Below are 13481 nucleotides of genomic sequence, written 5' to 3'. Positions count from 1 at the left end.
TAGCAAATAAGAGATTAAAAGTTACTTTTTGCTCTGATAATTAATCTGTTGACCAAATAGGAACACTCTTTGCCTCAAAGAGTCAACCTGAAAAATGACCAACATGTCCTTGCTGGATTATGAATAACAGTTTTGACTCTTCTATCACGTGATTAACCAGTGATGATATTTGCTCTCTGGATGCCTATGAACACTTAAAGGAATTAAGGTTTCATTCACAGAGACTCCCCACAAATGTATTTGTGAAAAGGGTGGAATTAATCATTTGAAGTACAAGACCTGCTTTATTTTGAGTTTGGATTTTATTTATACAGTAATGGTGTGGAATATTATCCAATAATATATGTATATAAATGATTTTATATAGCATTGTAATTGCTCTTTACACTCTAACTGAATACCTCAAAACTCAGATCCTATATGCAATTATGAGGTAGACATTAATAATGGTCTTTCCACCCTCTGCAAAAAATATTGAATACAGCTTAAATTACTCTTATCAATGTAAGAAATATATGATTATCATGAAACTCTGTACATCACAAATAATAAAATAATTATAGAATAGAAATTATAACGATTTGAGTGCATTTGTATATTTACAAAGAAATGTGTTTTTTTCATTTCTCCATTCGTTGCACTTTTGTAATGTTTTCGACTATACAAATATTTACAGCTCAAAACAAATAACGAACAGCAGTGCATTCAAAGCTAATGTGCATTTAAATAGTATCTCGTTTTGCGAGTCTTTCGTCAGGCGATTCATCATAGGGAAGGGAAAAACAAAATCTTGCTGGCCACATGTCTTTAGCGCAGTCAGTTGTGGAAGTGCATTTCGTGAAGATGCAGACTTTGAGCAAAAGTTCGTCTCAACGTTTGGACGCGCGGTCGCGATGACCCCTGCGCCCTGTGTGCTTTTCTTTTTCCAAGATGTTTTCCCCCCCCAACCATGTCAGTCACTTTCAATCGAGGAGGCACAGTGTGGTTTGTGTCCGTTATGCAGGAGTGTGTACAGGCCAGGGACCCGGCCACAGTGTGTGTGTGTGTGTGTGTGTGTGTGTGTGTGTGTGTGTGTGTGTGTGTGTGTGTGTGTGTGTGTGTTGCCCACCGCCTTGCCTTGTGAACGCCAGCCGTCAGGGAGGAAGCTGGCCACGGGTATAGAGAGGCATCTCTCGCCGGCCTCCCACCACTTGATGAGACCACTGCGTTGGTTGGACAGTGCAGTGGTGTAAAGTAATTAAAGTACATTTACTTAAGTACTGTACTTAAGTAGCCTACACTTTTGAGGTATTTGTACTTTATTATTTCAAAACGTATTTTAAAATAGCCATAAGCTCACAATGTATCTCAATGGACACACTGTGAGCTTGTAGATCTGCTATTTTCAAATATGTTGTATAAATTTGAAAACGTGTGAAATGGGACTTCCTGCATAGTGAGTACTTTTACTTTAAGTACATTTTGATACCAACACTTTTGCACTTCTCAAGTAAATAGAATTCCGGAGTTTTACTTGTAACAGAGTATTTCTACGTTGCAGTATTGGTACTTTTACTCGAGTTAAAACAGATGGTGTTGGATCACATTCACCTATAGGCATCGCAGGGCCTATTGATAACGCATCAGGAGAGCGTCATTATGATCCCAGCTGGGCACAGACAATTGCAGCCTGGATACACACATAGGCCTGCCTGTCCCAAATGAGTCCCCTCGTATGATCACAGGATGGGAGTGAGTGCTGCAGCAATGCAGGCCATCAGCCAAATGTCCCCTGGCTTTCAGCACGAGCAGGTGCCTCATACAATGATCGTTGGCCATCTAAAAAAAGGGCTGCCCGTCTCTTCTTCGTATAATCAGCCATTCAAAATAGGATTTGGTGCGTCGCTAACACGCACGAAGAAGAATACCGATTCCCCATGCCACACGGACACGATTTGCTGTGGGCCTAAGAAAAAGAAAAAAAGAAACGCTATTTTTGTTGGTTAATAATGTTTTGCATGGTTGGAAAAGTGGGCGTAATGGAAAATCACTGTGATCGGATTGAGTCTGAATTGACATAATAAATACAGCAAATAATGCCTCTGTATCCCTTTTGAATAAAGAACGGGCGCGCACCATGGTCCAACTGACTTTGATTTGAAGGTTTTCAGGCCTATACGTTCACGCGTCACATAAAAGCGCATGCACCGCGTGGCGCTACCTGCAGCCACACTGCTCCACCACCATGTCCTCGTACTGTTTGTACACAACGTTATTGCCCGAGTCGATGTAAAGGATGCTGATGGGACTCAGCTTGGTGGGCACACAGCAGCTGGGCGGCGTGCTGTTCGGGTCCATGGAGTTCATCAGTGTCTGTATGATGGCGTGGTTGGTCGGCTCAAGGTGCGACCGCAGAGGGAAGTCGCACACGCCCTCGCAGTGGTACGCCTCGTAATCCAGTGGCGCGATGATCCAATCGTCCCATCCGAGCTCTTTGAAATTAACGTGCAGCGCCTTTTTGCTGCACCTTGATTTGGACTTTTTGCCGTGTCTCTTGCCGTGCCGGTTGTTCAGCGCGGTTCTCCGTCTGCGGCGGGCTTTAAACTGAAGGCCCCGCTCCTCCTCGAGCCTCCCGGAGCCGCTGCGCGACTTGATCTTCTCCTTGATTTCGTTGAACAGGTTCTCCCTCTTCTTCGACCTCGTGTACACGACCAGGATGGCCTTCTCCTGCTGGGACCGTTCGGTTCTGTCGAAGCCCAACTGTTTCAGGTCGATCTCCGTTTCTGATTTACCAAGTGTGACCTTGAGCTGGAAGCAAAGCTGGCTCCCCTGGGCGGAGTGATGGTGGTTCCTGAACATTTCCCACACATCCAAAACCTCCCATCCCGGTTTTCTGGAATCCAGAGGATCAAGGGATCTGGAATCCAGTAGTCTTTCGGACCGACAAGAGAATAATTGAATGTTATAGAGACCTGTCGGGGACGTCTGGAAACCCCCAGGCACTTTCCTAAATATCCTTAATTCTGTTCCAACCAGCTCCTCTTTGTCTGAAAGGGTTGAGACATCAAACAGATACTTTTGTCTTCGCAAAGGAGAGTGCAAAAGATCGTCTGCAAGATAAAAAGAAATAATTGCAGTCAGATTCACTTAGGGTGTACAGTGTTCAGAAAGGAGGGGGAGAAGGGGGGGAGACTCACATTCTCACAGAGAGGCCAGACCCGCTGGCCTTCTTTCTTGTTTTTCAATGCCCACTCAGAACCTGAGCTGAGCCAAACTACGGCTGACACGTCGTCAAATTGGATAAAAAGAACTCATGGCCAAGATCATGCTTGATATTATTGTATTATTTATGTATTTATTTTGCTAAAGCATTACAGCCTTATTCTAAATGGCATTCGCGACATGCATGTATAGTGGCCTGGGCCAGTCAGTCAGTCATTTCTCGTTAAACTATTTAGATAAAAATTGCTTAAATTATTACTTAATTATCAGTCAGACCAACACGGGAAAGAAATGTGTTTGCAACCTGTTCCCTTTATAACACTTACGGCCATTTACGGGCTAAATACGGATGAATGATGATGGAGAAGTTAACAGTCTGCACTTTTACCCTCTGAAATGTATTGGTCATCGCGAATGTCACTTATAGGCTATTAGGCCAGTCCAGACAGTTCATGATAGAAATAATATTTATAATTGGGTACATGAGCTGAGGTAGGCCTGTAGACTAGCGCACTATAGCCTACTTGATAGGAGGGCATTATTATTGTGTTTTATTCTGATTGTAATTACAACAATTATAATAACATTCAGTAATACATGATGCTATCTAAACTATAACCCAAACTAAAAGAGAAAAAAAGGTATCCTCATTTTACTTGACGACAGATTAATTACTAATTTCCACCTCTCCTGCATGTGGGGACAAAACTTTCCGCTCTTATGTCGAGTCGAATCACAATAACAGAAATATGAATAGTTTCTGCGTTGAGTTCGTTGTTTTAAAATGTTGCTGTAGGAGTTGTGAAGCAGAAAAACAAGGGGCCTAGTGATGTAGCGGCCCGGGGTAGGGCTGCTGCCAGACACAACGGACTAAAGGCGACATACTGTACACTCAACTGAACAATACACAATTAATGCATTATTCCCCGATGGAGAGCCAGGCCATGGGGAGGCCTGCACATTTCAACAAGGCGACGCAATGTGCTTATAGGGTGGCTGCAGGAAATATTACTGGGGGGAAAGGGCGCTAGTAGTGTTCTTAAGATTGTTCGTTATTTTAATATATTATAAATAACGTGGTTTAAAAAAAAAAAAAAAAAAGGTGTCAGATAAAACATAAATGTCCCTGTGGTTTTATATAGCCTACACTCGTTGAGTTCCATCAATTATTTTTGGCTACATGTCGATTTGGTTTAATATGTGACTTATTAGTGATTAATGTTGATGAGGGTGCACATTTTAGTTGGTGTTTTAGAATGGTGTTTAGTTTTTATCTTTTTGTCGACATGCCTGTAAATACGCCAAGTGATGTAAAGTGTAACGTTATGACAAATCCATATATGAATCTGGCTGCCATGCCGTTTTCCCCCTCTGTGAACCCTGCGGAGTGAAATAGTAAAGGCAGATTGAAACCTTCTGTTTGTTTCCGTAACTTTGCACGTATGGTCTGCATTAGGATTTTTATAAGGCCTCAAACAAATCGAATACAAGGTCACCCAATAATTAACGGTTCTGAATTCCCATCTTCCTCATAAAAATACTTCCCCGTTTATGTGTCATCTCATCTTGCCAAAGAACACATTTTCGGACGAAAGTGCTCGGGCAGATTATAGGCTTTTAAACTATTGGAGGTTTTACTGTTTAGCAATAAAAAAAAAAAAAATAAGAAGGGAAAAAAATGCAAAGCTTGAACAATTTCTATTTAAGTTTTGACATTTTCACAAGGGCAGATATGTGAAGCAGTTCCATTTTATTAATTGTAACTGTAATCCAACATGCTTTAATTGCTGGCAATGTGCCAGACACTTTTGCATTGTCAAGACCCTTGTCGTTGGGTGTATGCGAAGAATTGCAAAACATGTTTTCACTGTCATCTATATGCCTCTGTTTAATAATTTGGAGAGAGAGAGAGAGAGAGAGAGAGAGAGAGAGAGAGAGAGAGAGAGAGAGAGAGTTCTCCTGCATGCTTCCGAGTCCAGCGAGCACCATCTGCGTTTTAATGAGTTACCTCAAGTGCCAAAAGTAATTTTCAGAATCGCGTTGTTCTTTTCTGATCTCGCGACTGACCCCAGGCCAACGCCCTGTTTAAAAAAAAAAAAAAAAAAAAAATTACCTTCAGACTAACAGACAGACGGAAGAGTTTCTGGGCTGCAGCACTGAAGTGTCTAAAAGAAATGATGCGCAAAATATGCATGCCTTCTCACTTCACGCATGGAATATTGTCCCCAAGGTATTTCTTTCCCAGTGGTGGAAAGTAACTAAATACATTTACTCAAGTAGTTACTTAAGTACAATGTTGTGGTATTTGTAGGCTACTTTACTTGAGTATTTCCAATTTCCAATACTTGTACATCTCGGATTCAAATATTGCACTTTTACTCCGTTACATTTATTTGAGAACTTTAATTACTTTAGATTATTATTAACCACTACAACCCTTTGGCCATTTGAAAATTGCCGATTTACAAGCGCGCGCATTGTGAGCTTGTAGATCGGCTATTTTCAAAAGATATTTGGAAACGTGAAATGGGACATTCTGCATAATGAGTAATTTTACTGTTGGTACATTATGATGCCAATTGTACGTTTACTCTGGACTTTTACTTAAAGGCCCAAAAGATTATTTATCTATGTCTATATTGCGGCATTGATACTTTTACTTATAAGTAAAACATTTGAGTAGGCCTATATACTTTTCCCACCACTGTTCTTTTCTTACATATTTAAGAGGAGAATAGCCGTCTTTATTCTGCAGGTTAATGCAATTCAGCAGTCGGGGGGGGGGGGGGGGGGGGCTTTAGTGGAACCCCAACAGAAACCACCACTGGGCTGAGAGAACGGAAGAAAAATAATTTTCCGCAATTAAAGTGGCGGTCTCATGGGGAGGTGCGCAGTAAAATACTAACCACTTCACAGCGAAGGAAGCGCTCTTTCATTTTTTTTCCCCCCTCGTCGTTTTTTTGGTGATGTGCCATTGGCTGAGCTGGGTCATTATGGGGAGAATAGACAGTGTTTGATATGTTATGACATGAACACTCAATTAGATCAGCCGAGTTCAAATACTCCAATCAGTGGTTCGATGCTAAGCAACCCCTCAGAGAGTCCAGCAGAGGGGTCAGAGCCAGTGACACATCAAATCAAAATCACAGGCGAAAAGTGAGGCGTTTTCATCAAATCAGTTCACAGCCCTCTCTGTCTCTCTGCAGGCTGCAGTTCGGGGTTGCAAAGATGGGATGGAATGCAAACAAAGATACAGCTTTTATTTCTTCTCCAAAGTCCAAAGATGATCTTGGCCTGTGTCCTCGCTTGTTCAGTCTGATTGCGCTTATCAGGGTTGTGTTAGTTGTCTACTCCATTGGTTCTCAAAGTGGGGTCCGGGGACCCTCATGGGTCCTTGAGGGAGTTCCAGGGGGTCCCCAGCTAAATGATAATTAGGAACCAAATGGACCCTATTGACCCTAGTAAGTGTCAATATGGGGGTCCGTTGCATGAAAAGGTTTGAGAACCACTGGTCTACTCAACTCAATTCAATTCAAAGGAGCTTTTAACTCACTTGGTTACACAGTTAACTGGCTCAAACACCTGCCTCTCTCACACGTTTGTATTGACCCATCTTCCTTTAAAGAGCGTCAATTCAAGGATACATATTTTTGCATATAGCCTACGTGGTTTTACGTCGGCTAGTTACAGCTTAATTTCATTTAGGCGAATTGGCGATATAAATGCAAGTGCTTCGATATCCCAACACAATTCTATTTCCATTCAAACTGAGGTTAGGAACAACCTTTATTTATCTTTTTTGATCAGGAACGGTGGATGGAGAATTGTTTAGGCTACTTTCATTTAAAGAACCCATTGGTGTTTTATTATCGCCTTACCTGGACGTCAATTTAAGCCTAACTTAATACTCAGATAAAGTAAACTGATGTGCTTAGACTTTTAAAATGTGGCCCACATGTTAAAGCAGACCAACATATGACGAAAAAAGAAAAAGAACAGCATTTTAAATAGCCTTAAGTTTAGGCCTACAGCATATTTTGTAGCATAAGTCGGTCACAGCATTCCGTTGTTTATAGTTCCTTGTTGGTCTCTTTTTGTATAGGGGTTCCTATAATTTAAAGTAAACTAAACAAAACTTTTTAACTTAAAAGTTCTACTTTTCTTTTTCGTGCAATATGGACCCGTCACCCGTCGGACGAAAAGGGATGATTTAATGTTAGGCTAACAACTATTCAGTTATTTCCTGTACATGTAGTCCTAAGTCCTAATATGATCTTATAAAAGAGGAATTCGTACTACTTAAATTAGGGGGAAACTGCCTCAAAATCGACATGGAACAATTTGGCTGATATTGTGCAGAGTAGTAGCTGAAACCAACCTGTTCCTCTGTCCACAAAACTTGTAATGGTGTTGGCAGATTTAGAGGAGCGAAAAAAACTGGCATTTAGTCCGAGCTTCTCTGCGGCCGAATATGTCCTGTATATAGAAAGCATATAATCGTGCGGCACAATAGCGTCCTTTAGGTCTTCTCGGTGGTGGCTCGCGACCGGAGAAGACGCGAAGATCTCTTTTAGAAATTTGCTTGACCTTTGTCCGTCATGATGAGGGATCCTGGTTCCCTTGTTCCTCCTCGGCACAGAGGGAGAGATGATAGCAGCTGTCTGAAAACATGGTGTATTCCAAAGAAAAACGAGGAGTATATATAGCGTCACTGCTCTGAATGCGTCCATGGTTATGAAGTCGCCAAAGATGTTTATGAACTCGTTCCACAGTGAAAGCGCTTTCCTTGTGGTCTTTAGCTTTCTTGTGGTCTTTATCCTTTTCGTTGACCTCAGTGTGAGCTGTTACTGTCCTGTACTTTTTCCAATGCAAACTTCTAATAAAGTTTTCAATCGATCAGTCAGAAATCCACAGTGAAGCCGATCTGGAGCGCTATCGCCGGTCAAAGATGCTGAGTCTGAACGTGAAGCTCAGTGCTGCACTTTTTGCGTTCCCGTCTCACCACCAGAAAAGTGCGTTCGCGCTCTTCACTTCGCACAAGAGAGACGGAGACTGTTGAATCAACAGAAACACGCCCACTCGCAGAGATGCGGAGGAGAGAGGACAGAGCACAGAGGACTTTCCCCAAAGTCTCTCTCCATAGCTGTTTTAGTACGTTTCTGACATTTCTGCAGAGGTGTAAGTAACCAAGTAGATTTCACTTATAAGTACATTTTTCTATTTTATTAACTTGAGTATTTCTAATTTCAAATACTTCTATACTTCTTTCTACTCCACATCTCGGATCCAAATATTGTAGGCCATACTTTTATTCCATAGGCTATACATTCTATTGAAAACTTCAGTATAAGCCTCCCAATGCATCTGATGCATGCATGAGCTTGTGCTATTTTCAAATCAATAAAATAAATATGATTTAAAAATGTGAAATGGGGTGTTCTGCACGCGAGTACTTTTTTTTACCTTTATACTTTAAGTACATTTTGATCACAATACTTTTGTACTTTTACTCAAGTACATTTTGAATTCAAGACTTTTACTTGTAACAGAGTATTTCTATATTGCAGTAGGCCTACTGATACTTTTACTTTAGGTAAAAGTTACTTTAGTAAAAGTATCAAAGCCACCACTGCTGACGGGTTTCTCAGCACCATAAGTAACGCCACGGGATGCCAAGTTTAAAGGTACAATAACATGTTGACAAAGGTCAGTAGTTCGTCAGATTTCAATAGGGTTACTACTGAGCCAACCCTCTGAGTGTAGGCCTACACATGCAACCAGAAATCCCTACTGCCTTTGGTGACATTTGTAGGCCTAATAGCCTATACTCTCTCAAGAGTCACACGTTGATACATTTACAGATTTAGACAGTGGAAGTTGTAAGGAAGCTATCAGATGAGACCATGCAGATCAAGATTAGGCAGAGGTATTCTTGGGCTTCGTGGAGCTGCATAAATGTGTAAATACTGCTCCGAGTGGAGTGGGTTAACATCGGTATCTTGTGTGAGTAGGATATGCGTTTCAGACAGTTGTTTTGGCTGTATGAATAAAACGGAATGGTCCATTCAAAGAGACTTTGTAAAGGACACATTTTGATGGACTCTATCGACCTCTAGCGGTGGTTCACGCGAAGTAGAAGCTTCAGTAGAAGCTTCATTCATGCCATGGTGAGGTGAGGTGGTGAAGGAAAAGCACCCTTACCTTACTGCTGTGTTCGTTAAGACATTGGATAAAGCATTCGAATGCATTATTCATAATATTTGAACAGAACTCGATTTCCAAACCGAGAAATATAAAATATCCACACATTAGAGAGAGAGAGAGAGAGAGAGAGAGAGAGAGAGAGAGAGAGAGAGAGAGAGAGAGAGAGAGAGAGAGAGAGAGAGAGAGAGAGAGAGAGAGAGAGAGAGATTATTTTATTAGACAAAAATGAGTACAGTTAAACACCCAAAAGGAACATCTCAAATAAGACCTTTTACGGTTGAAAGCACTCTGTATTTAATTCATTCATGGACATAATGTGTGTGTGTGTGTGTGTGTGTGTGTGTGTGTGTGTGTGTGTGTGTGTGTGTGTGTGTGTGTGTGTGTGTGTGTGTGTGTGTGTGCGTGTGCGTGTGCGTGTGCGTGCGTCTTTTGAGGACAAGGCTCGGTTTTGTAGCTCTATCATACCAGGCGCCTTTTTGTTCCAGCAGGTGGCATCATTTATCCATTCATGACATGTGGCAATGGTGCCTAACACAAACCTCTATCCTTGCGGGTCACACCAAGACTAGCATCGGAAACGCAGGCTTTTTTTGGCAAGACAGACGCTTTTGTCGAGGAGGACCATCTATATAAACAGTGAAATCCTCAGTGTTAATTTCATTTGTACTTAAGTACATCTAGGCTAAATGTACTTACCACGGATAATCAATTTAGGGGTGTGCAACTGTGCCACTGTTCCGAGCTATTTATGTATCTGTTGATAGGCCTAATGCTAAATGCATTAGAATGTCGATGATGCTAATCTGATATTCGGCCTCCACGCCTTGCAAGATCGTGACGTCGTGACGTCCTCCGATTTCAGGACCATGGAGAGTAGATTCTGGGTGACTTCTCAACGTTTTGACATCAATTATTGCACGATGGATATAAATAGTGATAATGTTAAATGTCTAATTTATTTAGTATATAGAGCCTACAGAGCGGATTAGCCTACATTCCGTCATGACATGGCTTTTATGTCCATATTCCATAATATACAATGGATGCCACTAGCATTCAAGAGCAGCTATCAGGGGTTAAACATGCCAGATTGCCAGTGTTATGTAACACACTTGGGATGTTCGTCCACGTAGGACGTGCGCTACCATAGGTCTGCAACTCTACATTGGGCGCTGTGATTTCATCCAATCGTGTGTCACGCGTCGGACTGTCTGCACATATCAAACAAAACACGAGAGAGGAGATCAACACCTAGAGTCACCAGCAGCGAGGAGAGGACAGAGGAACGACCCTTTGTGCTTCATACATTCACTGGGAGTATCACCATCAAATATCCAGGCAAGAACTGATTTTCTAGAAATGGCAGTGAAAATGGCATTTTAATGTAGCTTTTTGTTGTTTTCCCTCGGTGGATCTGTAAGCATTTTATGTCTCGTGAGTCGTGTGGGTGCCAGGTTTAGTTTATATTATAGCCTAGGCCTTACATAACTTAAACAATAACGTAGCATAATTCACGGCTGTGCTTTTTTTTTATAGTCTATTATTAGACTATTAATTGATTACACAATACACACCACCTAAGCCAAGAGGAGGGGCTGGCTAAAAAGAATGTATTGGGTAAATTATGTTTGAACATAGGTGTTTTCAGCACCGCGAGTCGTGGGACAGCTCCCTATTGTTTATCTGCGTTGCTCCCAGAAAAAAAGAAGAAAAAAAATAAATAAAAGAAATTGGCTGAAACAAGGCCCCTTTTACACTGCAGACAGTTATTTCTTCAATAAAAAAAAATCACACCCAAAGTGAAGTGAGCGGTGGTCGTGCTTGCATAACGTCTTCAGACTAGGATTTGAGTCTAGGATGTACAGGCTATGCTACACACACACGTTTTACTATGGCAAAACGCTGAGGAAAAAGGCTACAGACACACACAAAGCCACTCTATGGCGGTTTACCACGGCTCAAAAAGTAAAAGAAAAATCACATCCAGTGTGAAGCGAGCGGTGCTATTCAGTGTTGGGTAACGGCACAGATACGCTGGGACGTGGTGGGGTATGTCCTTTTTTAACATGTTTTCCCATTGTTTTTGACCGAACAAAGCCAGATGCTGGAGCTATAGCTCCTGTTCTAGGAGCACCGCTAAAATAAAAATAAAATAATAACAGTTAATAGAGATAATAACTGCTTTCATTGACCATGGGGCCTACAGTACTTTATTATCTCACATGGAGCTTGGATCAGGCTGAAACCAGCTGTTGCAGGAGAAACAAAGTGACCCTCTTAAAAAAATCACACTCGTGTGAACTGAGCGGTGGTGTGTGTGTGTGTGTGTGTGTGTGTGTGTGTGTGTGTGTGTGTGTGTGTGCCCCCTGTGTGTGTGTGTGTGTGTGTGTGTGTGTGTGTGTGTGTGCCCCCTGTGTGTGTGTGTGTGTGTTTGTGTGTGAGTGTGCCTGGCCTATGCCTGGCCTATCCTGAACAACAGCGCCCCTCCCTTAACATGTGTGGTCAGAAAAGGTTACTGCAGGCTACATACCCGGAGACAGACAGACAGACAGACAGACAAACAGACAGACAGACCCACACACACGGCCACGTATAGGAGCGTTGTGACCACCGCTCAAAAATCACACCCGTGTGAACTGAGCGGTGGTTTACCCACCAACCCCACCATATCTATGAATTCTATGTGTTCTAGATCTATGAATTCTGTCACCCCCCCCCCCCCCCCCTGGTGATACTCTGGACTTTGAAACTTTCCCAGAGCCGCCCGGCTGGGCTCCAGGCGACCAGCCCCACCGCTGGGCCCCGAGTACTCACCCTTAAGCACCCCTGGGCGGGCGCTATTGGCCTGCTGATGGCCTTCAGTGGGGGGAACTGGATTTATCCCGTCATTCATCCTTCTCTTTGCTTTCTTTCGTAATGTTTGCAGCTTCCTCGTAGCAAATCGAAGGAATCGCGGAATGTTGGATAACATTGTCTAGCTTAAAAAGGGCTGTTATTAGGAAATCAAAAGTCTTAGAAACTGACTGAATTGATTAAACATATACCCCTATAAATAGCCTATGATGTTGTGTTGTGACATGACCGAATGTCGTAAGCACATTGCCCAAATTTGGAAATTATGAGCAGCGAAAGATGCAATTAGCCTGCATTCCTTTCTCTGTTGAAATGTAGAAAACACGCACGCACGCACGCACGCACGCACGCACGCACACACACAAACACACACACACACACACACACACACACACACATTCCGTGGACATTAAAAAACAACCTAAAATGACCAGTTATCAAGCTAAAAATTATATAGTTCTAATAATCAAGTAAAACCCTTCATGAAATAGCCACAATTAATTGAAATTAGTGGTTAGAATAATCAAATAATCATTTTTGAGAATAAAAATCTAATATTAAATCTATTATTTTTTAATTTCTATTGTTTTTTTTGTTTTGTGTTTTTTGGGGGGCTTTTTATGCCTTTATTCGATAGGGCAGTAGACTGACAGGAAATAGGGAGAGAGATGGGGAATGACATGTGGCAAAGATCGTCCGGATCGGGAATCGAACCGGCGACGCCAGCAGGCATCATAGCCTAGTATATGGTACGCGCCTTGACCACCAGGCCAGCGGGCGCCCCAATTTCTATTGTTTTTAACCCTTTCCAAGCCACGGGGAGCCTCTTAATATTAAAACCGTTTTATACCGGACATCTGAGCACTCTCTGTCTTCTTCCAGACAGAGAGTTCTCACACATTGCAGTTGATGCAATGTGCTTCACCTGTGTGACATCCAAGATGCCGGATGGTCATTTTGTGTTGACAAAATGATTTTGTCACAAACACAACAAGAGAGATCATTATGCAACAGCTATGGCATTGGCAGCCATGCTTGACATGATGAGCTCCTTCCGCATGGAGGTCACTCAAGGTGACAGTCAGCAATGGTCCGCCACTTCCATTTCATATCAGCCCTTGGGCTGTTATCAGCTGTCACACTCCCAGTCCTTTTATCACTCTCCTAGTCTCCTCGTCCTCATCCATGGCAAAATAAAGGCTGCTCAGGTTATAAATACATTA

At 42.2% G+C, this 13481-nt stretch overlaps 1 protein-coding gene across 1 annotated transcript; it reads right to left on the bottom strand.

Annotated features, from left to right (window-relative positions):
* Nucleotides 1-1171: 1171 nt before the first annotated feature.
* gdf6a (growth differentiation factor 6a) lies at nt 1172-8147 on the bottom strand. The gene is made up of 2 exons (XM_080747997.1): nt 7580-8147; nt 1172-3089 (listed from the first exon to the last, which is right to left on the bottom strand). The coding sequence occupies exons 1-2, from the start codon at nt 7929-7931 to the stop codon at nt 2197-2199; spliced, it is 1245 nt and encodes a 414-aa protein (XP_080604123.1). The 5' UTR covers nt 7932-8147; the 3' UTR covers nt 1172-2196.
* Between the last annotated feature and the right edge of the window lie 5334 nt (nt 8148-13481).

Source organism: Nannobrachium achirus, assembly GCF_963921795.1.
Source record: "Nannobrachium achirus genome assembly, chromosome: 2".
Classification (NCBI taxonomy): Eukaryota; Metazoa; Chordata; class Actinopteri; order Myctophiformes; family Myctophidae; genus Nannobrachium; species Nannobrachium achirus.
Note: the sequence above shows the minus strand (reverse complement) of the source record. Positions and strands in the feature narration are given on the sequence as shown.